This window comes from Lepidochelys kempii, chromosome 5 (assembly GCF_965140265.1).
Source record: "Lepidochelys kempii isolate rLepKem1 chromosome 5, rLepKem1.hap2, whole genome shotgun sequence".
Taxonomy (NCBI): domain Eukaryota; kingdom Metazoa; phylum Chordata; order Testudines; family Cheloniidae; genus Lepidochelys; species Lepidochelys kempii.
Window position 1 is genome coordinate 81,705,356 of NC_133260.1, and position 23,741 is coordinate 81,729,096.

A 23,741-nucleotide genomic window follows, 5' to 3' on the forward strand; every position below is an offset into this window, starting at 1 on the left:
TGATATTTATAATCTTAACTTTTCTCTATGTTATTTTCTTTACTTTTATTAATTATGGATTAAGCAAATCTTTTTATAGAATTTCTCTGCTTATTTGAGATGCAGCCAACAAAAGCCGATAGCTTATGTTAATGTATTAAAAAGTAAAATAATGTACACATTTGAACTGCAAGTGCTTTGTATTGATGATATTGCTAAAACATTATGCAATAACTAATGCATGATGTTTTCTTGTTTACTTTTCCATCCAAGAAAATGAAACATACGTGTGTTTGTTAAATGTCAGGAGTAATTTAAAGGAAATGCTCTTGTTTTCTAATGCTGAACCGTTAGAATATACTTCCTAAAAAAAAGAGAATTGAACTTGACATAGATTTTTTTTTTTAAATAGACTGTTTAATTGCCACTGGACAACCTGTATTTTGTTTGGGTCCACACTAGGTTCTTGTGTTGTTCGGGATGCCACAGGTAACATCAATAGCACCATCATTACCGAACTGACGAATTGCACTACTTCCGCTTGCAAGTTAAATTTTGATTTCTCATCTTGTCAGAAGACACAGTGTCCCTATGGTCTGCTGAATGACTTCCAGGTGAGAGACGCTTTAAGGCTTAAGAGAGCATCAATTGAATGTTTTTTTGTTTTTTTGGGGGATGGGAGGGGCGGGGAAAGGTGGTATTTATTGAGTATAGTAAATTTTGTGAAATAAGCCTAGATTAAAATATAGACCATCTACTGTAAATGTAAGGAAAGTCTAGAATACGTTTTTGTTCTTTAGGAAACAAGTCCCTTTTTTTTTTTTTTTTTTTTTTGGTAAATGTTGTTTCATGTGTGTCTCTTAAAGGCTTTCTTTAGTGAGGCATTTTCATTGTTCTGTATACATGAATGGCAAGGTACATTTGTACTAAAGAATTTTACTTTTATCTCCAGATACTATAATTGGAGTAGATCCCTGTTCTTGACATGAGCAAATTGTGTGGGTGGTAGGTTTCAGAACGTTCATGGTTTAAAGTTCTGAGCCATTAAACCTTTCTAGCAGATAGGTGTATGCAACCTAACAGAGCTTTTGCAGTCATTAACTTTAACTATCCCTTGCCTTTTATCTTCTAACAAGTGAAAAGCTTTTTGGTAATACTGCTGTTCATTCCCTCATTTTTCTAAGTAAATTTTCTTCTATCTTCATCCTTATTCTTGGTTTAATTTAAGTTATAACATTTATTACCATGCTGATATTCCCAGGATATGTTTGAGTTCAAGGAAAAATTTAAAAATGTTTATCTTTTTAAAAAATTAAATCATTACCATACTTAAAGGGAAACCCATTAAATTGAAATTTAGCATATGCGTTTAAGAGGTTAGTTCTGTGCTTCCTTCTCCCCATACGCACACCAGTTTTTGTGACTTTACAATCATTTTTCCTATTTTTTGCTATATTTATTTCTCTCCCTGTTCCTTTGTGAAAAACCCACAAACAGGTGAAACTGATTGTGTGGAGGGGACAGTGGCCTGCCTATAAGGGAAAACTGACCGGCATAACTATTCCAGAGTAACTTCCCTGTGTGGACGCTGTATTCTGGAATACGTGACTTTGGGCATGGCTACACTGGAAACTTCAAAGTGCTGCCAGGGGAGCATTCCCACAGCAGCTCTTTGAAGTGTGAGTGTGGTCGCGCGTGAATGCTGGGAGAGAGGTCTCCCAGCACTCCTGGTAATCCACCTCCACGAGGGGATTAGCTCAGAGCACTGGGAGTGTGGCTCCCAGCTCTCGGAACCTGTCCACACTAGCCCTTTAAAGCGCTCAGACTTGCTGTGGTCAGGGTGGGTGTGTGATTTTTCATACCCCTGAACCAGCAAGTTAGAGCGCTATAAAATGTAAGTGTAGAGAAGCCCTTTAATTCCTTGTGTGAGTGGAGTAGTTATTCTGGAATAAAGTCACTTTTCTTTATTCCAGAACACTATCTGCATCAGGAGCTATACTGGAGATATATATTTGTATACAAAACAATTCAACTTTGAAGTGAGCATATTTACAATAATTATGCAGGTCAACTTCCCCATATAGATAAATCCTAAAGGAAACACACAGTGCTATTTAAATACACACAATTGAAAATACAGGCAACTTTCATTCTGCCAATCTGTTCCAAACTAATTTTATTGCCAGTTACTTTTCAGACAGAAATGTCACTTAAAATTTAAATTAATGGTGTCCTTTTTAAAATGGTCAGTAATCACAATAATATGCCTGATGGAGCTCTAATTTTCTACGATTCAGTCATCAAAATTACTCATTCTACAGCCTAATTCTCCACCCCCACCCCCCCCACCCGGCCTGTTGCCGAATGTCAAAGAAAAACAATGAACATTGCAGTTTGTCTGGAATATAAATAAATGTAGGTTCTCATGGGCATGGGGAAAGTGAATTCCAGGGTCAAGATTTTCAATGTGTCTGCTGCACATCGGCATTTAACACATCTAAAAAGACCTGATATCTAAAATAGTTTTAAAAAACTTACCTGTAGCAACAGATCTACTCAAGATAGATCTCTGCCAATTTTTCTGTTCAGTGAAATCTTGCTAAAATGTTTTCTGTTAATAAAAAGAGTTAGACTATCATAGATACATCAGAGACACAAGTTGGGTGAGGTAATATCTTTTATTGGACCAACTTCTGGTGGTCACAGAGGCAAGCTTTTAAGCTTATACAGAGCTCTTCAGACTAGGAAATGTGCACAGAGTCCCTTGCTCTCCCTTTCCCCCTGTGACTGGAGGGCTGTTAATGGGCCACTTCACCTTGAATGGTTCCTTGAAGGATGTGTTTACTGCTTATGCTAAACAATCTGTTCCACCTTGTATTTAACTGTGACTCTCTCTGTATATTTCCTGGTCCTGAAGAAGAGCTCTGTGTAAGCTCAAAAGCATGTGTCTGTCACCAGTAGAAGTTGGTCCAATAAAAGAGATTACCTCACCCACTTTCTCTCTCTCTAGTATCCTGGGATCGACATGGCTACAACAACACTGATTAAATACAAGTAGGTCACTTTGTATTAAAATTGTACAAAAAGAAATCGAACTAAATGCATTCAAGGGACATACAGCCTGTGTGAAATGTCACAGTGAAAATCTACCTAAGTGTAGAAAATGTATGGCTTGTGTAAAGTGTACACGATAACCAGACCTCATCTTGGTAGTCACAACTGGTACCTCAATTTTATTTTTAATATAAATACGTGTTGCATCCAAAAAACTGTTAGAATAACATTACAGTTACAAAGTCAAGCACTCGAAAGTTAGGGAATAACAGTGTTAAGGATGCCTGTGCAACTTTAATTTGGCCCCTTGTGCCATATGCATTATGATTGTTTTTAATTACATGATCACATACTATTTTTTCCAGTGGATCCCTGCCTCATTAAATGAACAGATAATTTATTTAAAATTTCTCCACCTTTTAATATGTGAGCCCAGGCGTTATTACATACACTATCCAAAAATTTCACTGAATACAAAATTAATTTCCTCATGGCATTTCAATGGTGCTTTCACCAGATTATTTGATTGAGTGATTCACAAACATTAATTAATTTGTCTTTATAACATTCTTGTGAGAGGTAGTACTATTATCCCTATTGAGCAGGTTGGGATGTTAAGGCCAAAATTGTCAACTAACTTTGGGTGTCCTATTTGAGATCTGATGTTTTTTTTTCAGCGTACTTGGCATTTTTATAGCACTTGTATATTCAAAGTTGTAATATGAGTGCTCAATACATGTGCAAATCTGGGCATCCAGAAAATGAGCAGAACACAATTAATGGTCAACCATGAAAAACTTAGTTTAAAAGGCTTGTCTAACATCACACAGGAACTCTGTGGCAGAGGAAGGGATAGAATCCAATTCTTCAGAGCAGCATTCAACTTCGATTTGTTTACTTTAGTATAATAGAGACTTTTACAAAATCTAAGAAAAACAGGAATATTTTCATTAAGTTCTTCAAAATTCCAAATGTGCTTAAAAAACACTTCCCCCTGCTCTGTTGGCATCACCCAGCATGTCCACTAGAAAATGAAACTAATGAGAATCTCATTAAGAAAGTGAAACTGGCCAGTGTGTGATTGTCATGCTGAGAAAGGCAACAGTAAAACAAGTACCATTTTTTGTTTTTAATAACTTAGTTGCTGAAGTAAAATGATCTTTAAAATTCTGCTTGTATTGGTCTTCCATTTGATAATTTAATTTACATTGAAGTGTGAACATGTACAGAAAACGGTATGAATAATAGACAGCTATCTCAGGCACTAATCATAGTTTCCTTTTCCCTTTCATATAAGTTGCTTAGAAATAATATCAATTTATTAGATGTTTGTTCCAAGTAATTTTGTTTGGCTGTCTCCTCCATTAAATTCAGCTTTGAATTTTGGATTTTTAAAAATGATTTTTGAATTGGACATTATCACTTTCAGATTTGGAATGGACTTCCGAATTCTTCTAATCAGCATCAGAGTAACTTGAAGCATCTATTCTTGGCAAAGGAGCCGCAATAAGCCATACTACAAACTTATATTGGTATAACTACATCTCTCAGAGGCATGGAAAATCCACTTCTCTGAGCGACGTAGTTAGTATGGTCTATACCAAAGGTTAGGTCAGTATATGTTGATGGGAGGGCTTCTCCCGTCAACATAGCTTCCGCCTCTTGTGGGGGCAAAGTACCTACCCTGATGGGAGAAGCGCAGCTGTGCCGCTGCAGTGCTGTAAGTGTAAACAAGCCTGTAGTGTCTTCAACCCTAGGATACAGAGAACTACTCTTTCCATAATTACCCTGTAGATGAGTTATTTTGGGCTTTGGTACTTGGTATCCTGTAAGAGTTCCAATTCAAACAATTAGGTCATAGATTTCTGTAGTGTTTTTATTTTTTGTTTTTTAAATTAGGAAGGAGGTCTTTCCCTGGCTTTGGAATCCTTTGCGGATAGAGCTGGGCACTGCCTAATAATGAATTCTTGTTCAACTAAATAGAAGTTGAAATGTATTTTATTAGCTATTTATTATGTATTTGAAATTTATATAATGCAAGTAGCAGGGATTCTAACAGATTTTTTTTAGCATTAAAATGAGTTGTATCAATGTCTCTGAGAGAGAGAGAACCGCACAACATTTGAGTAAGAAATAAAATGTCCAATATTCAGAAGTAATAGTACTCCTGGGGGAATTCTGCGCAAATTCATCTGTCTTGCATAATTTTGTATTTTCCCGCATAAAATAAGTTTTGCCTAAGTGCTGCAGCTGCATTCATGCTACGTTCTAGTGCCACAGCGGCCTCTGGTGGGGAAAAAGGCAGAACTGCAACACTTCTTCTTAGGCAAAATGTATGTTATGCAGGAAAATACAAAATTCTGTGCCCAGTGCTGCAGAGTTCCCCCAGGAGTAGAGTTCATCACAGCACTCTGCCCGCAGAGCCAGGTTAGGACAGAGTGGGGCACACAGGGCTGCTGGGGGGCTGGTCACACTGAGGTTCAGAATGGCTAGTGGGGCAGGGGACAGCCTGGAGAATGGGCTTAGGAGCTAGTGGGGTGAGAGCGTTGAGCCTGGGGATGGGGGGGAGAGGGGCTGCAGAGGCCCATGGGAATGGGGGGGTGCAGGGACAGGGGCAAAGTGCCTGACTGAATGGGAGAGGCTTGGGGTCAGCCAAGGTCTGCATGGGGAAAGCTTCCCAACACCCTAACAATCCCACTCCTCCACTGAAAAGAAAAACCTCTGACCCACACCCAACACCCTCCAGGTTCACTCCTAGGCTTCTTTCTTCTCAGTCAACTCGTCCATTGCCCCTGACTCCCCCCAAGCCTTTGCACTGCTTCTGACAGGTGCTGTTCTGTATTGTAAATTAAATTAATTAGGCAAAGTTCTGTATTAATATGCCGAGTAAGGAATCTTTGCCCCCCCAAAAAAAAAAATTATCAGAATCTTTTTGTCTGTATTGTTACACACATACTTGCTGACAAATCTTTTGAAATCAATTACCAAAATAAGTATAACTGGCATGATTATATTGTGTTGTTTTGATAAATAAAATATGCAGAGTTTTGCAGAATTTTTTATTTTTGGGAAAGAATTCCTCCAGGAGTATAATAGACAGTACACAAATGTAGGTAATCACAGCTTGGAAAGTGAACAGAAAATAGAAATTTAGAACAGAATTATATTGAATGCCTGAAGATGTGGTAGACTGAAGGCCCTTGAATGGCAAAACAATTTAAACTGGATGGAAAGAAATATGAAGGTAGAGGTGATCAGCCTTTGTTAGTAGATTCCCTCCCACATAAACCTCTGGATCAAGTTTAACCTTAATACTGACTATCCTGGGTTTGTGCAATGCTTGTTTCCTTGACGATTAAGCATTCTTGTAAGGGTTGTGTTTTTTTTTTTTTTGTCTCTAAGTTACTTGATATGTACTTTCAACCTTTCAAACTTTCAACCAGCTTAAAATAGTGATTTTACAGAATGTGATTGTTTCAGTATTACATCTGTAGTTAGTTTTTGTGATGGTAAATAAACTGAATCCCAATCATATGTGGTGTACAGCTTCATCCCTTCCATACAAGAATTTGAATATTTCAAGACAATTCAAAGTGCCTAGTAACACAGTAGGAAAATTAATAAATTTGCTAATATATCAGCAGTCATTTTTCAATATGTTTAAGACTTCTCTGTCATCCTTACCAGTAAATATATTGGAGTTTCAAAAGTGAGATGCTTGATCTTTAATAAAATGATTATTTTAATCTTTTTTTCTATAATGTAGAAACTCACATCTGTAAATCCTCTATTGTTTCTCTAACCTATTTGCTGCAATATTTATTCCATCAGCTTTCTTTTCCATGCAATCTTTTCCATGCCTAAACTCCATTTTCTGAGATCAAGTGATAATTTGTGTTCTAGAACCAAGTTTTTCTAATTTCATAACAGCTAAAGTGTCTTCCAAAGCAAGTAATGACCCTTACAGTAATCTTATGACTTGTGGGAGCATGGCAGTTTCATTACTTGGTAATCAAATTGCATTTGAACTTCAAGAACATATAGCTATAATTAACACGTGCTTATATATAAAACATACCTGATAAGTGTACATTAAAATATGCACAATGCATGAAGATTTTTTTAGTTTCATTTCTTCCTTTAAACAATGAACTATTACGGGAGGTGTTTCTAGTCTTCATCATAAATTATGAATGTAAAAACAATCTGTACACTTGGACACAGTGTTAAAATTTGAAACAGATTTCCTTCCCTACCCCACTGCTCCCCTGGTCACTAAACTAGGGTAAGGTTTCTAGGATGAAAAAAGTATTCATTCAGTGCAAGTGATGAATGATCTCATTCTGACATTGATATTGTGTTTGAAAGGTACAAATGTTGGGTTTCGCCCAGTGACTGAAAATGCCAATCAGATTTTCAAGATGTTATCAAAGGTACAATAGTCTGTCTGTCTTCAACTGGTCTCAGTCTGTCTTATGCACAGAACAGTAGCTCCAGTGTTAAGTTGTAACCATTCTTAAATATGTAGTTTCACATCTTAGTTTCCTTAGGCATTATTGTATACCAGTGTGAGAGAACATACAGGACAAAAAGTTCCTGACTTGTTTACATTGTCACTTGTAATTTTTTGTGAGGTGTCATGACTGAAGAGGCCTTTAAAGTAGCATCTTTGCCATAATTAACAAGAATTTCAAAAGAGTTTATTAAAATCTTTGTATCATAAAGAGCCATTGGAATGAAATTAGCTGTTTGTTATATCTCTTGTTTAGAAGTATTGTATGACCTACTATAATGAAAGAAATATATAAATGAGCTCCTGTAAAAAAGCAATCTCTTGGGGGAAGGAAAAAGCTGTTGTGTTTACCAAACTGTGGCCATATACTGGAGAGTAACTTGAGATCCAGCCAAAATGCCAGACCTCTGGTACAATCTGAAGATTTCAAGGGCAGCACATGAAAGATGGCTGATTTAACAGCACTGCATCTTGGAAATCCTCCATTAAGCAGTCATGTCACAGGAGGATGTATATTATATTCATCTACAAATGGAAAGATTACATGTTAACACGGAATTATTTCTAACTATGGGCAGATTTCTTTTCCATGACCTATTCATTGAAAATATTCCTTATTTGTCTGAGATTGCAAACAGTATACTAATTGTGATGATGGCCTCTTTATTTAATGTAGATACTTGATCTATTAGAACTAAGTTGAAACTGCAAACTTAAAATGTTAGGCATCATACAGCTATTGGGTAGAGACTAACTGTTGGTCACTAACAATCTGTTTAAGCAATCATAATGCATAGTTAGTGCAATTAACAAACAACTTAAATTTACTCAAAAAGAATCCTTTGCATTGAGGATATATGGAGCTAGCAAAAGTTTATTTTTCTCACATGGTACCAAAGTGTGTGTCTTTAGATTTACTCCTTTCTTTTCAGCTGTAAATATTGAGTTTTACCTTGTTTGCTATCTTCTGTGTTTTTATCTTTAATGCGCTGTAATAACTATCACATCTTTATTTTAAACTGAGTAGCATTTGCCTAACTAAAAACAAGTTCTGGTAATCTTCTAGTCTTCTGTTAGGTAACATCCTAGTAGCATCTCCTTACTCGTCTTCCTGATTAGGTACTGAAGCTTTTTGTTATACATTCCCTCTTTTACCATACTAGGACATAACTTATCTCTCAGTGAGCATTCTAGCTGCAGTGACTAGGAAGCAGAGAGGTGCACATGCTCCTCACTCTCTCTTGATAAAATTCCAGGCTGTATTCTTGGGGTTTTTTTTTTTTTTTGGCCACCTTTCCTGAAAGTATAATCTTTGCTTGGTCCTCTACTACTTTTATTTCTAGCCCTATTTCTTTGAAGAAAGATGGAAGAATTGAAAGACAAAAAGAAGGAAGATTAATTAGAGGCACTTACCAAAGTGCACAATTCAAGAAGGATGTTTATAAATTGGAGATGGTTCTGAGAAGAGCCACGAGACTGATTGAAAGAATTGGAAAATGTGCCATATGATGATAAACTCAAGAAACTCAATCTATTTAGCTTAACAAAGAGAAGGTTAAGGGGTGATTCAGCCTGTAAGTACCTATATGGGGAACAAATGTTTGAAGATGCAATCCAGCAGATGAAGGCATATCAATATCTAATGGCTGGAAACTGAAGCTAGGCAAATTCCGATTGGAAATAAGGTGCAATTTTTTTTTTAACAGTGAGGGTAATGAACCATTGGAAAAATACACCAAAGGTTGTGGTGGATTCTCCATCAATGACCATTTTTAAACCAAGATTGGATTTATTTATTTTTTTTTTAACATAAATGCTCTAGTTCAAACAAGAATTGTTTCAAGGAAGTTCTATGCCCTGTGTTATGCAGGAGAGCAGATTAGATTATCACAGTGGTCCCTTCTGGTCTTTAGAATCTATGAAATAAATGTTTGCAAGAAAATGTTGGACCATCCACAGATATTGCAAGCTCCTGGACCTGGGAGGGAAATAATTTTTGTCTCCTCTGTCAGACTGGACCTCATATAGTTAAAACACTGGATTGCTGAAGCTCTAATGAACACCAGCAACTGGGAGTGGATCTCATGGCCACGTTAGTACTGTTCTTTCCTCCAGCAAACTAAGTATTAGATCCATTGACATTTAGGGATTCTCATTTTCTCTTCCTTCCCCTTTCCACCAAATAACAGACCCCAGAGCCCTAGGAAATCAGACCTGTGGGGAGTGGTTTTTGTTTTTTCCTTCTCTATTCTTATTTCTCACGAGAAAGGGGAAGCCTGAATTTATACTTTCTCCTCCATCCAAGTTTAAGTACCACAGGACTAGGGCTTTTTCTTAGTTCTGCTTGGTTTTCTCTCTCAGGCCATATAAGTGAGGCTCTAATTCTTTCACTCCTCCATCAGACTTCCCTGTAATTTTTTGGCTTTTTTTTTTTCTATTGGCCTTCCATATATGGGGTGGGGAGGTGGGGATTTGTGTGCCTAACTGCTTGCTACTGCTAGTCATAACACTCCTCTATTAGCTACTATGACAACTTGATTTCTTTCCCATACAGCACCTGGGCCCTCTTTTTTTTTTTTTTAGTGTCTTCTCTGTTTCTGCTAATTGCGTGTTCCTCTAGCCTTAGGTGGAAAACGCCGTTTGTTCAGTCTTACGGACAAGTATCCTTCCACAAACCAACCTTCTTCCTTTTAAACAGTTCTTCCCCCTAGCTTCTAGCAGCTGTGTAAGCAGGGATGATCTTCCTGAGAAGGGTGGGGATAATTTCCATGAGGAAGAGTCTAACTGAAAGTTTCCCTATTTATCAATTTTAAGAGGTTCAGTCTCCAGGATGCTGGTCACCTTCCAGGTGTAGCTTCCACAGTCTAAAATCTGAGACTAATATTAGGGAGAGCTCTTCAACAATGCGACTTTCTCTTCCTCAGGATGTTAGGTATCAGAAATTTCTGTCAAATGGACAACATTTCTATGTCTGAAGCCACACCTTATAAAATACAGTATTTTATAAACAGCTAAAATACTTCTCTTAAAATTGCATTCTCTTTTGACTTATGATTGCTCTTATTGATGTAACTAATAGGAAAGTGAATTCTTTCCTTAGACCATTAATGAGACATTTTTTGATGCACTTAAGATTGGTATGCAGGTAAATTTGACCCACCAGATTCTCTAGCTGCAGAGCTCAGACTTGGTTGAACAGAGCAGCTAACAGTCTGTTTTAAGAAATCATACATATGACTTAAAAAAAAAAAAAGAGTTGTTGGAATAAAAAAGCCAGCGTGTACTGTCCTGTAATATTCTCCATACTTTGAACGGTAAATGGTATTTGAAAAAATCTAGGAGTTGCAGAAGTAAGAGACAAAATTCTGCAGACAGTGTTGAGTGAATTGTAACAGTTCTGAAGGCATTCAACTAAACATTTGTCTACATAATTTTAGTTTTTTTATTAAAATTGTTTTATTTAGAGGGAGATGTTTGTTCAGTCCATTCTGTTTGGTACATGTAAAATAAATTAAAATGTTTATATCCTGCTTTCAGGTAATGAGCATGGTATCAGGATTTGCACCATTGATTTCTGCTGGCATCTTTTCAGCCACCCTTTCTTCCGCATTGGCATCTTTAGTGAGTGCACCTAAGATTTTTCAGGTAAGCTGATATAATGTCTTTGTTTCATAACAAAAGAACTTGAATCAGTTTTAAATTGGAATATTGGGAACAGGGAACTTTTGTATATTAGTGTCTTGATTCATATCACTTGAGATTCCTCTGTAGTGATTCATTCCTGTGCCCACCTCTGCTGGTGTCAAAGCTTGCCAAGAAGCAACAGACTCAATTTGACTTCATTCTTAACAGTTTCACTGCCCACTGGACTCTGAATATAAGCAGTTAAAACTGACAACAGTGTGGTCATTTTCCACTCTGTTGTAGTGTGACAAAGTTCTAAGTAAGGCTGAGTTGTTACAGATATTTTTAGTAAAAGTCAGGGACAGGTCATGGAAAATAACAGCTCATCACCTGTCCCTGACTTTTACTAAAAGTATCCCTGACAAAAGGGGTAGGTGGGTTCAGCACTCACTGCTGCTGGGGCTCCCATGTTCCCTACTAATGTCATGGGTGTGAGCTCCAGGGTCCACCTACCCCTGGGGCTGGGCTGCTGCGGGGTGCCCTTACCCCAGGCAACTGACAGCTGCAGGGTCCCCCAGCCACTGGCCCTGGTTGCAACCACTGGGCAGCTGCAAGGGGTCCACCTGCCAGCGGCTGGGCAGCTGCGTGGGCAGGGCTGGCTGGGAGCTTCAGTCCCAGGGCAGAAAATGTCATGGAGGTCAGTGGAAATCTCTGGTTCCGTGACATAATCGTAGCCTTAAGTTATGAGCAGCAGCAGAGGCAATGGACCTGTCTGCACAGACTCTCTGGAAGAAAGCACTACACAAAACCTTCAAAATGTGACCTGAAATTTTTTTAGCAACCAGATGGGCTAAAAAATGAAGGTTTCAATTCTGCAGAAGCTCTTGACACTTGCTTGGGAAAGAATCCTGCTTACCACAGCTCAGTGGTATATTCAAGGTCAGCTTAAAATGTCCTATTGTTGAAAAGCAAGGTAAACTGTTAAGAAGCAACCAAAGATTAATGTGTTTGATCTAGAAGTTAAGGAAAAAATATTGCCACAATGAGATCTTATGCAGATTTGTGGTGCTGCTGATCATATGCAGCCTCTTCCATATGAGTATAGGGCCCTTAAAGTTTTAGACTTCAAGATAAATTGGAAAGCTTTTACCTGCCAAGACTTAAGCCCAGAGTTGTTTACTATGCAGTAAGTGATGACGTAATTATTTTACAGTGCAGAGTTTTGTATTCAGTTTACTGCTTTAGGTGGTGATAGTGTTGGCTGTCCTTGCATTGAGGCCATGGATTGAATTGGTTAAGAGGTTGTCACTTGTTGGTGGTTCGACTAGGTCAGAGCTAAGGGAATGTTGCTTGGCAATATGGAGTGGTTTATTCCGCTCTTTGCTGTACCTTTTCTGTGGATAGAGAAGCTGATAGTTTGACTCCTTTTAGTGAGCACTAAATTAATTTTTAATGCTGTTGGTAGTTGCATATCCTCCATATCTACTGATGGTTCCTTTTTGGAGCTAATGCACTGCAGTTAGTTGCAATTCAGAATGCTTAAAGATATTGTAACAATAACTGAGTAAAATTGTAGAGTTTGTAAAACTTATTTCCCAGGGAACTTTTATACCAAACACTCAGCAAGACTATGAAATGGGTATTGTATATCTTTTATAAATGACTTCACACTTGATTAGTTGCTGGAGCTGAAAGGTCCTGTTTTGGTACACATTTTTTCCTCTCACTTGTGGTGTTGAGGTATGTAATAAAGGGCTCTGTGGGGTGTGTTTTTTTTTTTTTCTCCAGAGTTAAATATAATGCCCCATCCAGCTGTGTGTGTGTAATAACTGCAGTTTTGTTACTGTAGGAATGCTTCATGTTTGAGGATCATGCGAGGATACCATACACTTAAAAACAAAAACAAACAAACAAAAACCCCAAACCCAAGAACCCTGCAGCAGGAAGCCAGATAGCGAAGGAGGATAAGAAAGGTTTGACAGAAAAGCACTACAGTAAAGCAGAGAGAGAGAGTAGCTTTGAGAATATTTTCCATATCTTGATGAAATTCCTGGTTCAGTATTTAAAAAAAAAAAAAAGATTAATTTTGTGACTTTTTTTACTGCTGTCCCGTGACAAATGTCAGTGATTTACAAAAGAGAAAATATTATCCTCATTGTATTGATAGAGGTGAAAACTCAGGAATGGTCACTTGCTCTAAGCCCTGGTTTACACGGGGGGGAAACAATCTAAGTTACGCAACTTGAGCTACGTGAATAACGTAGCTGAAGTCGACGTACTTAGATTGACTTATCAAGGTGAAGACATCACGGTGAGTCAACTGCTGCTGCTCCCCCGTCGACTCTGCCTGCGCCTCTCGCGATAAATCGATCCGCGCTGGATCGATCGCTGCCTGCCGATCCGGCGGGTAGTGAAGTCATACCCTAAGATCACACAGTAATGCAAAGGCAGAGTAAAGAATAGTCAGCATGTCCTGACACCCAACCCCGTGCTCTAACTAGACAACACTAGCCCTCATTGAATGCATTAGTGTGTATCTCATGTAAAATTTATCTTAATTAAACCTTGCTAACTTTGTATTTTCTTTCTTAGGCTTTATGCAAGGACAATATCTATCCAGGTCTTCTCATGTTTGCTAAAGGCTATGGGAAGAACAATGAACCATTACGAGGATATATTCTGACTTTCTTGATTGCTCTTGGATTCATATTAATTGGTTAGTTAATTTAAATTGGAGTAAAAAATTTTGAATGCATTCTTTCAAGGATAAGGAGGTTTTAGTACCGTTATATAAGGCACTGGTGAGACCTCACCTGGAATACTGTGTGCAGTTCTGGTCTCCCATGTTTAAGAAGGATGAATTCAAACTGGAACAGGTACAGAGAAGGGCTACTAGGATGATCCGAGGAATGGAAAACTTGTCTTATGAAAGGAGACTCAGGGAGCTTGGCTTGTTTAGCCTAACTAAAAGAAGGTTGAGGGGAGATATGATTGCTCTCTATAAATATATCAGAGGGATAAATACCAGAGAGGGAGAGGAATTATTTAAACTCAGTACCAATGTGGACACAAGAACAAATGGATATAAACTGGCCACTAGGAAATTTAGATTAGAAATTAGATGAAGGTTTCTAACCATCAGAGGAGTGAAGTTTTGGAATAGCCTTCCGAGGGAAGTAGTGGGGGCAAAAGATCTATCTTGCTTTAAGATTAAACTCGATAAGTTTATGGAGAAGATGGTATGATGGGATAACATGGTTTTGGTAATTAAATATTCATGGTAAATAGGCCCAATGGCCTGTGATGGGTTTTTAGATGGGGTAAGATCCAAGTTACCCGGGAAAGAATTTTCTGTAGTATCTGGCTGATGAATCTTGCCCATATGCTCAGGGTTTAGCTGATCGCCATATTTGGGGTCGGGAAGGAATTTTCCTCCAGGGCAGATTGGAAGGCCCTGGAGGTTTTTCGCCTTCCTCTGTAGCATGGGGCACGGGTCACTTGCTGGAGGATTCTCTGCTCCTTGAGGTCTTCAAACTACAATTTGAGGACTTCAATAGCACAGATATAGGTGTGAGGTCTTTTTTAGGAGTGGTGGGTGAAATTCTGTGGCCTGCATTGTGCAGGAGGTCAGACTAGATGATCATAATGGTCCCTTCTGGCCTAAATATCTATGAATCTATGAATCTTTTTGTGCTGTAAAATGCTGTACTGTCTTTTGTTTGGATGACAGGGTCCATGGAGTCTTGGAGATAGAATTTTATTTTAAAAATTTTTGGTGTTGGCTTGTTTGGAAACCTGTTCAGTGGATGGAGTTTGAGGATTGTTCTCCCACATATTCGGAAGTTACTTCAGATTCATCTCAGGGCTTGTCTTCACTACTGGGGAGATCGATGCTGCTGCAATCAATGCAGCTGGTGTGGATTTAGCGGGTCTTCCACTAAATCGATAGTAGAGTGCTCTCCGGTCAACTCCAGTACTCCAGCTGCCTGAGAAGAGTAAGGGAAGTTGATGGGAGAGCATCTCCTGTCGACGCAGTGCAGTGAAGACACCACGGTAAGTCGACCTAAGCTATGTCGACGCCAGTTGCGTTATTCATGTAGCTGGAGTAGCGTAACTTAGGTCAACTTACCCTGGTAGTGGAGACAAGGCCTCAGTCTCAACTAGTGTGGGAAGGTAACAGTTAATATTCAGATTTTTAGCTAATCAGATTTTTCTTTTAATCCTTTCCCAACCCTATTGTATTGACTTCTTATTCATTAGTCTACTATAGAGAGCTGTTGTATGAAGTGAAAGCTTTTTATATTTATTTACAGATTTTTAATACATACATACTAGACAGTAAAACATCACTAATCTGTGCTTGTGTAAGGGGCAAGCTTGCACAAATAGAGGACTTTAAAATTTGCTCTCCACTGAACCACTGAAGTGCAAAATTCTCCTGGTGCTGCCAGAGGTGGGGGCCAGCCCAGGTAATAACACATTCCTTGCAGGGCAGATAGAAGATCTTCCACATCATCCTCTAGCCCCTTCCAGGACTGCTTATGTTAAAAACTGTTGCTGTTACTCTTACGTCTTCCCCCATCTTGCTTATTCTGCATTTTTGAGGGCTGTTGGAGGAAGGAAAGACCAAGTTATCACTGCTGCCACATGTGGTCTGGCGGTTTCATTAGAATGAAGAGGGTCCTAGTAGACTAAAGTGTCATGTTCTTGAATAGCTGTATTTTTTATTTCAGTCCTTCGTGGTCGTGGGAAATGACTAGTGATAGCTACTACTACTGCTTTCTATCCAGGTGAAAAGGAGAGCCCTACTCTTCCACCTCCTAATCCTTTTAGGAAGGAAAAGGGCAGGGAGGGGAGTGAGTTTTCTTCTCTGTGCAGAGGAGGACAGAGGCTGCTTCCCTCTCTGTCTGTCTGCAGTTGCACTGAGACGAGTTACAGGGAGCCTAGATGGTGCGTCTCAAATTCCAAACCTCTACTTGAATCTGCCAAGACCCTCTTTACTCTTGGGACAGCCTCAACAGTTGCAGAAGGAAGGATATCCCCTCCCCTCACCGCACATGCCCGCACACACATACGCCATTAAAGGGTCACATCAGCAGTAACAGTAACAGCCTTGCTTCAGTCTTCTGTTAAGGTGGGAGTCAGGCAAATATTCTTCTCCATTTGCCCACAGGTATATGATTTCACCTGTTATAGCTCCCACAGACCTCTGTTAAACTGCAATCTGTCTCCCTCTCACATTCCAACACTACTGCAGACTAATGAAAACTTAATATTCATGGGCTAATTGTGTAATTCTTGAAAAAAATGTAAATAACCTGAATTAGCAAACAGTGTAGTCAGATAGCAAACAAAATTTGACTTCAAAAAACTTTAGTACTCCTTGAATGTCTGCAAATTAAATAGGGAATATTTTAAACAAATGTCTGCTGCACATTAATTGATCACAAAGAATTGTAACTCACATTGAAAGCTTTGAAACATTTAAATTCAAAGTTTATCGTGATTCTGTGAGAAAATAAAACTGAGACTAAACTTATTTCTTTGACTGTGTCTGAGGAAGAGAGAGGTAAATGATTAGACTAGACTTTATCAAGGTATAATTGAACATATTAATATTTGGACTCTTAAACTGAGAGAACAGATTTTCTAGAAATCTCCTTAAAAAGTGAGTGTGGCTGGAAACACAAGGGTGATGGTGATTTTTGGTGGCAGAACAGGCTATTTCTGAAGCAGATTTTAGTTTTATGTGTTTGTTTTTTCTCTGTAGTAGTTGAAATGATTGCAGAGAAATTGTTTAGAGCAGTTTATGGTATTAGACCATTATATAGATCTGAATTAAAATAAAATGTGTTAACAAATCTACTGTTTCCACTAGAGAGAAGGAGGCCCTTGTTGCAAACTTTTGGCCCTGGGATTTTTAAAGCAGTTTGATAACAAGCTTAATAACTATTTGTTTTTCTTTGTGTTTTTACAGCTGAATTGAATGTCATTGCTCCAATAATCTCCAACTTCTTCTTGGCTTCATATGCCTTAATTAATTTCTCTGTATTCCATGCCTCACTTGCAAAATCTCCAGGTAGGAATTTCATATTTGGGGGTTTAACACATTTTAAAGCTACTGTAGAAACAAAGTATTCCTGCATAGAAGTTATTAATTTAATAATTCAATAATTTAATAAAATAAACTTAGAAAAATTACTAGACTAGCCGAATCAAACCCCCACCTAAGGCTGACACTAGAGCAGCCTCTTTGGTAACTATGGGAGGCTTGTATCAGAGTGGTAGCTGTGTTAGTCTGGATCTGTAAAAGTGGCAAAGAGTCCTGTGGCACCTTATAGACTAACAGACGTATTGGAGCATAAGCTTTCGTGGGTGAATACGCACTTCGTCTGATGCATATGGGAGGCTTGTGGTTGTAGCTGTCACAGCTTGGGAACCTGAGTAAGATGTCTTTTCCTCCTAATAATCTTTCCAACAACTAATTCTAAGCCATGTGTGTGGGTGCAGTATGTAAAATGTGATGAGAACTTTGATTTTTGTTCCTCCGTTTGTTTTGAAAGCTCTGGTTTAAGGACTAAGGCCAGGATTTTCAAAAAATGGGTGCTTTAAGTTAGGAGCATAAGGGCTTGTTTACATGGAGGATTTAGTCCACACTAACATTACTGAGTACACACTTGAATGACCTATGTCCACATGATGCAAAGGTTTAAAGCATACTAACTGGTCAGTTAATATGTATTCTATAATCCACTAACTCAATATGCAGTGAATTTATGTTCATGTGCACACATCACTCATTCTCATTAGATTGGCAGGCTACCCGCTGCTATCCCATGCTGCTTTGCATGATGCCAGAACTGACCTATCTGTGTGTTCTCTGTTGCTCATGTAGAACAGATATCACCTTCCAGTTCAAATACTGGCACAAGGCCAAGACCTGTCCATTTGCTCCTGGTGTTCTATACCTCCGCATTCTGGCAGTACTGTTGTTGCTATCATTGCACAAAGTCCCAGCCACGTAGACACTGATACATATTGAATCAGAAAACAATTGACTCTGTGTATGCAGTCAGTGCTGCTTATGTAAAACACAGTGCGAATTAAACCCTGTGTATAGACATGGCCTATTTTCATGTTTAGGTTCTTGAATAACTGGCTTGAATTTTCTAATGTTCTGAATACCCGTCATATCTCCTTGACCTCTGAGAGTGCCCAGCTACTGCCTCATCTTAGCCTGAACTACAAAGGAGTAAAACTTCACTAGGCAAAGAGACTGGGACTCAGTCTCTAAGGGAACTGCCTTAAGGTCACACCTGGTTGTTATGGGGAGGGGAGAGAGAGAGAGTGAAATGCTGGCTCATTAAGCAGGTGATGAATGGAGTCAAGAGCTATGCCTCGGAACAAGGAAGCCGTAAGAAAACTAAAGCCCTCAATGAGATAGGAAGGCCCTTCTAGGAAGGAGTGATGGTTTCTCCTAACAAAACATTGGACCAGGACTCGCTGTCCTTTAATTCCCTCCCATTGACACTGGGTGTCACTGGGGTTATGTGGTGATGCTGGTGGGAAGGGAGTTAAGCAATACTGGTGAAAAAATCCTGTTTGTAGAGACTACTTGCCCCTCAGGAAAATAATACCTTATGGTATTCTTATTTGTTTCCTTTGCCCCAGGGCTTAAAAATTGATGACCCTAATCGCAAGAAATACAGCAGCGAAGCTGTTACGCTTCAATTTTTATTTTATCTGTAACAAAAGTATTGCTATGCCATGCCTATAAAAGAATTGCATTCAACATAAATAGGAATTTCTATTTCAGTTTTTAGCCTACTGAGTTTAGGTTGGAGCCTTTTTTAAAAAGTCATCTTTGTTGTTTGGGGCCAAACTTACAAATGTTCAATAAGTTGCCTTCGATTTGTGTTTGCGCAACCTTGTGCACATGTTTTTTATTCTATTGCTTATACACACAAGTGATTAAATTAATATGTTGAAAGCCCACATATATATGTAAATCCTATTTCTATTTACAATTGAGCCTGCTAAATTACATATATAAATAAGCAGGCATATTTTGAATTTTCTGTACGTCAAGCTGTATGGGTATATTCACTTCTGAAAGCATATGTGTAGATCACAAATGATGATGCAGTATTTGCAGGTTAGCCGTATTAAAAGACTAATATTCTTGGCAGAATTTGATTTTTATGTTTTCATAATTCATATGGACAAAATCAGTGTTTTATTTTTAAGCATATTATTTAATTTGTCAGTTGTGCAAAATCATGAGTTTTAAGCATTTTTCAATTTTTATCAATTCAAATTTTCAGTTGCAGGAATCTGGGGGTAGGGTCAGACTATTAACGACAGTAGACACAGATTCAAAAAGATAAAGCTTTGTAACCATTAAAACACAAATGCTCAACATCCTGTCGAAATACACAAAAAATGAATATCCTTACATCAAACTCTAAATTCTCAAGCAGTGTTCCTTATCTGTACATTTGATGATAATCAGTGGAAATATTTTTGTCAGTTTGTGTGTGTACAGTGAAATAGATGTTTACTGATATTTACCGATTTTAAAAATCTAATGCTTCCAAGCCTAAAGACACTCCATTAGTCACCGCTGTCTTTATAAGAATAGATGATCCTAATACCTCTTTCTGAACAGCCTGTCAGCAACTCATGGTGTCAAACTCTGGCAGCCTCAGTACTTCTCTTTGACAGTTACACTTTCTTCCTGAATGTGTCCGGCTATATGATATTTGTCCTTTTTCTTTCAATGCTCAGGAGTTGCTCTTATCCAAATAAATAAAAACATTAAAAGTAGTTAGCTAGTAGTACGAGTTAGCTTAACTGGAGTGATAATGCGGAACTGAAAGGATAGCACCAACTAACATGGCATGCAGTCATTTGCATTGTGATTCATGCTGTACCATCTTCTAAAGGTTATACTACAGAGCAAAAATCAAACTTGAGTAATGTATGGACTTCTGTGCCAAATACTCGCACTCACCAGATTGCTAGGAATATCTAGCACAGAAATAATGTCAAACTCCACCTTTTAAAAAGTGACCTATACTTGTCATATAATCATTTCTGCTCCTGTCCTTAATAACATAGATGAAGCTTTCTTTGAAATATTGCAAGTTGTTGGATGAACTTTAAGGATAAATGTGTGCCAGAATTTTTAATATGTTTTTATGCTCGCGCTTTCTCTCTCTCAAATTTTTTAACTTCTCGTATTTGTGCTTTGATTAGGTTGGCGTCCTGCTTTTAAGTACTACAATATGTGGGTTTCTCTTGTTGGAGCGATACTCTGCTGCATAGTGATGTTCGTCATTAATTGGTGGGCAGCATTGCTAACATATGTCATAGTCCTTGGACTCTATATTTATGTCACTTACAAGAAACCAGGTAGGTATGTGATTTTCAATTTTAAAAAAAATCTGGGCAAATTTGAGAAACTCTGATTACTTACTTTTGTTAAATGTTGTAGTTTTTTTGTATTTTAAATTTACAATTTTATTTGCACGGTTAATTACAGAAGAAACTCTATTCTCAAAATAAGAGAGAAGCATCTCACATACATTAACTATATAGATTTGAAAGGTAACGTACTCGATCTGTCAAAGATAATTTGAGAGGAAGTAGTGTGTGCATTTTGGAGGAGTTATGAGTAAGGCTACATTTTAGCCACCAGTATTTTTTAGTAAAAGTCATGGACAGGTCACGGGTAGTAAAAAAAAAAAAAAAAAAAAAAAAAAATTTAAAGCCTGTCCATGACATTTACTATATGCCCCTAACTAAAATTTGGGCCGAGGGGCTGCTCTGGGGGATGGGACAGGACCCCCGCAGGCGCAGGGTGGAGCTCACAGGCTCCCCACCCAGTTCCGTGCCTCCCTGTAGCTTCTAGGGGGAGGGGTGGCTGGGGGGCTTCGCACGCTGCTCCCACCACAAGCACTGGCTCCACAGTTCCCATTGGCCAGGAACCACAGCCAATAGGAGCTTTGTGGGCAGCGCCTGTGGGAGTGGGAAGTGCGCAGAGCCCTCTGGCTAGGAGACACAGGGACATGCTGGTAGGAGCCCGTCCCGCAGGTAAGTGCCGCCCTTACCCCAGCCCTGAGCCCCCTCCCATACTTGTCCACACTCTGCTTTTGAGAATTGAAATTCTACTTAGTAGTTATTTAAATTATAAAAATTGGACTGCTTGCATGAGAACATGAAAGACCAGACTTCTATAGCTATTTAATTTTAGTAAACTCATTACACTGTAGGCATTCAATTTCTCTTAAACAGTGATAATCTAAAAGGATAGTTTCTTAACCCAAGTTTTTTTGTCATGATTTTAGTTTTAAATCAACAGACAAACTATGCTTACCTTGCTAAATTTTCCTTTTGCTGTAGAGTAGCATAGCTACAAAACCTATTTGTACAAAGATTTCATAGCTTTTGTCAAACACCATAGAATTCTTTGAAATAGGTCAGTTTAAGTAACTTCTAAATTTGACTATATAATATGAAACGTCTAGTTATCTAGAAAACTTGATTTGATTACAGAATTATCCTCTTTACAGTAGAGTTTAACTGGTTTTTTTCCCTTAACTTAAACACAAGCTGGGTTTACTTTAGCCTGCTTTCAGTAGGAATATACTCTAATTTTAATTTGATTTTACCTAATTTTCAGTTGATGTTGGAGCTAAATAATCAGACACTAAATTTTTAGTTTGAGAAAATGGTTTATATTAGTCAAAATAACTTGTGGCATAATATTAAATTTTTTAAAACAAATCTTCCCACAGATGTGAACTGGGGATCCTCTACACAAGCCTTGACTTACCTAAGTGCACTGCAGCATTCTGTTCGTCTTACAGGCGTGGAAGACCATATAAAAAATTTCAGGTAACAGATATGCTCATGCTCGAGGCATAGTGTAGAAGTTAGAAAAATCTCTTTTCACTAAACTGTGCACTCAGCAAAACAGGGTTTTGATGCTTCCAGAATCCACAACTCTTTATCTGAAACTGTCTGTCTGGCTTTAAATCTCTAAGTCTAAGATATTCTAACACATGCTTGGATCTTGGGACAGGAACATCCATCACAAGGCTGTGTTTCAGCTTCCCTTTACTCCTGCCTCTGGCAGCATGTTCATTCTTGACAAAGACTGCAACAGCAACACAATCTTGGAGGATTTGCAGCCATGGGATGCAGAAATCTTGCTAATTCCTTGGAAATCTGCCCATATGTGAAGGGAGCATATAATGAGAAAATACTGTGTGATTTCAAGGTGGTAAGATTAGGATAATGGGAAAACTGACCTGAATAATTATCGTGGAACAAGCTCTTCTGCAATAGCTATTTTGGAATAGTTCCTTATGTGAAAACTATTCTGGAATAATTAGTATATTTCCATAGTGGAGTAACTATATTATGGAATAAAATGAGGAAAACAACATATATGTCTCTAACCTTTTTCTTGGAAATGACTCCACTGCAGTGGCTGAATTTTTTCAGAACAAATCAGCCTGACGTGGAAGGTTTCCCTAGTTATGGGGATGGAAATCAGCCTTACATGGAAAATGTCAGCCCAGACAGTTAATTTTGCAAAGGTATAAACTACTGAAAACTTAAGTCTTATAATGGGAAGTGTCAGGCAACCATACTAATAGGCAATCCTGCTAGTCTCATGAACGTGGTTTTATAAAATATTAAAATGACATTTCTCCCTGTGTGTTTAAGTTTCTGGTTACTTCACTGAAATGCTGTCATCACTGCTGAGCTAATATAGCTTAAAAAAATAAGTTGGCTACTATTTTGTGTTGTGTATAAACAACAAAATTGGCAGCTGAGTTTTGATTGTAAATTCTTTGTTACTGCTGAAGATGTAAGAGGCTTCTTAACTTATAAACTAAGATAATTTTGTAACTGTCAGCAATATGCAAACTGGATGAATTTGGCAGTGGAATTTGACTTTATACATCAATTTAGTTATCACTTAACTGCCTAGATCAAACGTTTATTTCCAAAAGTGGTTTCCTACTTGTGTTAATGTGAAGAGTGAACATACTTCTGCTAATGAGCAGGCCTTTAAGATTGGATTGGAAATACTTTTTATGATTTTGTTTTCTAGGGTAGGAAATAATTTTTCTTATTTCAAATGCTAATTAGTTTATAGTAGAGAATGTTTTGGTATTTAGAACAGTCAGTTATAAGACTGACTTGCCTTGGTATTAAAATGACTTGGTATTAAAATGACAACCCTTGTTGCTATTGGTTCTTTTAAACAAAAAGAAAAACCAAAAAAACCCCCCTGCCCAGACATTTGTTATGTCTTGGCAAGATTGAGACTTACCTACTTGTTTTGATTGGGGAAGCTTGCTGGTTTGTGGATGTAGTGATTGTATAAATATAGCTATCAAAATGAGGGCTAGCTAAATCTTTACGTCAGGGTTTCTGTGTATGAAAGTTAGAGAAAACAAACATTACTCCTTGTGCTGTGTTCCCTTTTTCCCCACAAAAGGGAAAATGAAAGGTGTTGACAAGTGATCTTATGACTCCTGTGCTGATAGGCATT

General features: G+C 38.1%; 1 protein-coding gene across 3 annotated transcripts in view; it reads left to right on the forward strand.

Moving 5' to 3' along the window:
• Nucleotides 1-23,741, forward strand: part of SLC12A2 (solute carrier family 12 member 2) — a 102,310-nt gene that overhangs the window by 53,954 nt on the left and 24,615 nt on the right. For all 3 annotated transcript variants that reach the window (XM_073344868.1, XM_073344869.1, XM_073344870.1), the window contains exons 10-15: nt 442-593; nt 11,084-11,191; nt 13,763-13,886; nt 17,148-17,249; nt 20,429-20,584; nt 21,970-22,069. In XM_073344868.1, coding sequence (XP_073200969.1) covers nt 442-593; nt 11,084-11,191; nt 13,763-13,886; nt 17,148-17,249; nt 20,429-20,584; nt 21,970-22,069 — 742 coding nt within the window. The remainder of the gene's footprint in view (nt 1-441; nt 594-11,083; nt 11,192-13,762; nt 13,887-17,147; nt 17,250-20,428; nt 20,585-21,969; nt 22,070-23,741) is intronic.